We start from the raw sequence: 4,957 nt of genomic DNA, 5'->3' as shown, positions 1-4,957 counted from the left end.
ACAACTTACACCGACTTAATTTAAAATTATAAGAATTGTGGTATGATCGTGATTTCCTCGTAACCAATCCAACCCAATCCAACCTAGTCCTTCTAATTAATTCCAAAAGTCATGCGCACATTCCATATATAAATAATATGAAAGATTAAAGAAAGGAAAAGTCAGAGGCGGGCTTTGGATAATGGTTAATATAAAATTAGTGTAACACGAGTAATTGTCTGGTTTAGGTGGAGAAACAAGGGCGTGATGTTTGGAGTTTGACGACAATATTGAGGTAAAAATGTTTGAATTCAATTCTTATTGAAAAGCATCAACTAGTCTGCAATTCAAATTGCATAATTTTGGGTATTATTATTATTATTATTCTTTTGATATATAATTGCAGTTTTATTATTATTATGTGTTTGTATTTCTAGATTTAAATTTTATTTGATTTTAGGTAGATGAACATTACCTATTAGTGATGTGACTAAGTCCTCTCTATTTAAAGGTCAGAAATCATTGAAATGACGTTAATTTATACCCATTGAAATGGAAATGGGAGCCATGTTTCAAGGTTTTGAAACACCCGCTCCATCCTTATCCACTTGCTTTACAAGTTCCGAGTACAAATTTCCTAGTTTTTTTTTGTCTCTACATACGCAAAATCTATCTTGACAGATATGATTCTATCTATGCGTGAAATAGGAAATAAGCATATCCCAACCCGCACCCGCTATCTTCGTGTGGCTTGCAAGTAAGGGAGTCTCAAGTCTCAACCTCATCTGGGTGTGTGGAGTTGGTGGCTCAAGTGCCTAGGAAACGTAAAGGCTGTTGAGCCCCCATGAGTCATGACATGAGTGGATGGTAGAGTTGCCACTTCCATACAGAACTCACGAATCATGATAAAACCAAAGATTAGATGTTGCTAAATTGACAACCACTTATGTTGGATATGCCTTACGTATTTGTCGATTTCAATGTAACCAAAATGAAAAATATGAGAAAATTGTTCTTGAGAGCCGAGAGACATTATATATTTACTATTAGTTTCGAAAGAGAAAATAGCTTTTATTATACATATATATCCAATTCCAATGCCAGGTCAACAAAAGAATTGGCGAGCAGAGTCAGGTTGGAACAAACCAAGTATGCACCCATCACAAAATTAATCAATCATGGTTAACGCAAACAAATTATTTGTTAATTTGAAATATCGAACATGAAAACCAACAAATCCTAACTACTCATATGAATCTACTAAAGCCCAAAGCCCAAATAAGTGTTAAAAATATAATAATATATATTTAAATTCATATTCACATCTAGTTCAAAAAACAATTTATTCCGTTTACCCAGGGAGGCAAACTGGGTAGGATGCATCATCCAGTGCACAGCAAAAAGGGCACAAATGCTTTCTTTTATAAGGTAAAAAACGTTCTAAATGTACACTGCTCAGTGTCAGATCGCAGACACAAACTCCAAACGCTCGATAAAAGATTAAATCATCACAATTTTACTGGGAATATTAGACTATTTTTTGTTATACAAAGTACTAATAAAATGCTGATTTATAAGGAAAATTAAATGTAATCAAAGTAATTAACAAATTTATGCATTTTAAAATTATTTAATCTTTATAAAAAAAATAAGTGAAGTAAAATTTTAAAAAACTTGAAAAATATCAATTCATTAAATTTAAATCCACTTTTCTTAATCAAATTAATTAACAAATTTATATATTTTTAACTTAATGCTAAGGCGTGACGAAGAATTCTAAATCAGAATATTTCTTAACAGCCAAACTAACATGATGAGACAAAAAAATCTTCCTCAGGAAAGAAATCAACAAAAGCATAGTGATAGTAGAGCAGGACATGATATCAAAAAGCAATAACGCAGAGTTCAGAATTGTCAAGTTTAACCATAACCATCATAAACTTAGTCGAACAAACTGAAACCCATATCATCATCAGACTCTTCCTGTGGCTCTTCCTTCTTTTCTTCCTCCTTAGAAGCAGCAGGAGCAGCACCCGCATCAGAAGCTGTAACCGGGGCCGTTGCAACAGCAAACTTACTAGGATCCTGCATTCATTTTCGCTCAAAACAGTCACTAAACTGCTAAAAACGATTTCAGGAGCAATAAATTTAATTGACAATAATAAACAATATCATTGCATACCTTTAAGAACTCCTTCACTTTATCTGCCTGAGGGAAGGAATACTCGGTTGCAACAGCAACAGCAAGAACATTCTTGTATGCATTGATGAACATGTGGGGTGCAGCTGCTAGGGTTGGGTATGAGATAGCCAATGAAAGTGAGGTAACCATGGAGACACCAGCTGCAAACTTCTCAATGAGATCCTCTTCTGTAAGATCAAGCACCTCAGGGCTGAAAACTGAGCCATTGTCATAAACAGACAGCACAACAAGACCATAAGAGAAGGGTCTTATCCCAAGCTTGGCAAGCAGGGCTGCTTCAGAAGAGCCCACCTTGTCACCCTTTTTGATAAGCTCCACAGGGGTGATAATTTCAACAGTACCCTTGTTGATCTTGGTAGGAATATTAAGCACCTGAAAAGAGGTAGGTTGCCTAAGAAACAACTCAGCCAGACCAGAAGAAAACACAGAATTTTCATTGCTTGACTACAAAGCACCTGGAAGAAAGAGGTCTGGGAAGGGTCGAGTCCAGTGTTACCAGGTGGGACAATGACATCAATAGGAGCAACTAATCCAACACGAGCAGGAGCTCCAACCTATCAAATTATAAATAAAACATGATAAACAGGTATCATAAGCACAAGAATTATACAGACCCACCAAATACACTGATGTTCATTAAGTGTCAACAGCATAAAACTAAAGAAAAAAGTGCAATTGTGCACTACTGTAGTTCCATATTTTTAAAATTTGTAAGCATTTATGCTATTCCAAGTACCACAATCTACATCTTAATCACCATTCACTCATGTAAAGCAAAGATGTAACCCCAAGACATTATGATTGATCAGCTTTTGAGTAACCCACAAGTTGGCAAAACTGAAGCATAACCCAACTAGTATTAATAACTCATTTTTAGAAGCAAGATTACTCTAGCCAGAGTTCTACATTCCTCAGTATTGTCATTTCAGAAGAAAAGGCTACAGGGGTTAATACACCAAAACAATCCGTCGTTATTCTAATTCTGCATTCAGGGTGAGTTTTGAGTAACAATTTTCATCATTCAAATAGGGGTCCTGTTGTGTACCAATTCGTTATGTCCATAACGAAAGGCACCAATAAGCAAGTATTGCCTCGTGTATAATTCATGTGGTGATGCCATTCTTTTGTACCTTGGTCCATAGCTAATCTCATATGTTTGTACCTAGTCTCAAATGTATGTAAACAGCCCAAAATTGAATCATACGCTATGAATGACCCGCATTTAAACTGTCCTTCGAATTGGTACTTATTCGGTAATTTAGATTTTTCCTCAAAAGAATATTAAAAAGAAAAAAAAAATCAAGACTCAGCACCAAAACTGCACCTTGTACTTCGCAACCTCTTCGCTGACCTCCTTCAAATCACCCTTTGTGAAAATCAGACCCACATTACCCTAATTGGAGAGATAACAGCAAGACAAACAAAACTTAGTAAACTCAGAGTAAACAAAAAATCATTCCTAGGAAAAAGAAGAAAGATGACGATAGTGAAAACATACCACGAGAAGAGGAATGAGATTGAGGAAAGCCGTGTTTCCAGTCTTCTCAGCATGAAGCCTAATGGAACGCTTCATCATGGTATTCTTACCCATCAGAACAACAGAATCTCCACGCAGACCCTTGCGAATGTTCTGCAACTGGTTGGATCCAACATTGTCAGCGGCAGCGATCAGAATCTGACTGTACTCATCCAGAAGCTGGCACAGCTTCTGGTCGTATGCGATCTTCTTGTCGGCCTTGGATGGTTTCACCGCCATTGGGGAAGACTCGAGAGTTTCAGATGAACTGATAAACAAACAAAAGGAAAAACCCTAAGCAAAAACGAGGGCCAAGACGAAGCTCTAGCTCTGTCAAGGCGGACAGCAATACGACGCCGTCTCTTTAACCTCTCCCTACACAAGATCTACAGCCGCTTCTCAGAAACCCTAGACCTGGTTTTTGCTTGCAGTAGGGTTTCCAATGGACAGCTCTCCACCATATTATACTCCGAAAATAAACCTAGATCCAACGGCTGATGTTAATATGGGCCTCAATGGCCCAAGAAGGCCCATGTAGCCGGGCCTGTGGGAGGATCTTTTGCTGGGCCTGCGACTACTAGACACCTCTCGATCGTAATTCTCCGATGGGAAAGAAGGGTGAATGTGTAAGTGGGTTAGTGAGAGAGTTTGTTTGAGAACCATGTTTTTGCTGTAGCAATTGCATCAAACAAAAGAAGATTCGGATTGGAAGATATGGTTTTTAGTTTTTACACTTTACATGTAATGAGTTTGTTTTACTAGTGTAAATATATTTTAAAATTAGCAATAATATTTATACTGAAGGAAGTACTTTATTTTCTTATTTTTCATCTTGCTATGACAAATGTCATCAATCATCATGCCCACTTGTAAGCATAATTTTCACTTTGGAGTTTTGACTGGCAAATAATCATCACCACTAATAGGCTCAACTAAGTCTCTACTATAGGCCCGAAATTGCACCCATCTCGGGTGCCCAAATGTGCCAAATTTTCCACCCATGAGGTTTAGGGGTCGAAGTTTTTTACCTTAAAAAGGGACAACTCATCTAATATCTACATACGCTGTTGAAATCATCAGTATTAGTGTGCTTAAAAGTTAAATCACACAACACCACATTTCCTAAATTATTTTGAAATAATAATAGATACTGAAGTTATAATTTTGATTTTTATTGGGTTGTGCCAATACAAAATAGAATTCTTCCGATCTTAATTTGAACAGCTTCTCCGAAACCCAAGACCGGGTCAAACGGGCCT

General features: G+C 37.0%; 1 protein-coding gene across 1 annotated transcript; it reads right to left on the bottom strand.

Annotated features, from left to right (window-relative positions):
- Positions 1–1,756: 1,756 nt before the first annotated feature.
- Positions 1,757–4,135, bottom strand: LOC117928965 (60S acidic ribosomal protein P0). Its single transcript, XM_034849123.1, has 5 exons — positions 3,681–4,135; positions 3,507–3,575; positions 2,638–2,736; positions 2,162–2,554; positions 1,757–2,064 (listed from the first exon to the last, which is right to left on the bottom strand). The coding sequence occupies exons 1-5, from the start codon at positions 3,936–3,938 to the stop codon at positions 1,921–1,923; spliced, it is 963 nt and encodes a 320-aa protein (XP_034705014.1). The 5' UTR covers positions 3,939–4,135; the 3' UTR covers positions 1,757–1,920.
- Positions 4,136–4,957: the final 822 nt, after the last annotated feature.

Source organism: Vitis riparia, chromosome 13 (genome assembly GCF_004353265.1).
Source record: "Vitis riparia cultivar Riparia Gloire de Montpellier isolate 1030 chromosome 13, EGFV_Vit.rip_1.0, whole genome shotgun sequence".
NCBI classification, from domain to species: domain Eukaryota; kingdom Viridiplantae; phylum Streptophyta; class Magnoliopsida; order Vitales; family Vitaceae; genus Vitis; species Vitis riparia.
Note: the sequence above shows the minus strand (reverse complement) of the source record. Positions and strands in the feature narration are given on the sequence as shown.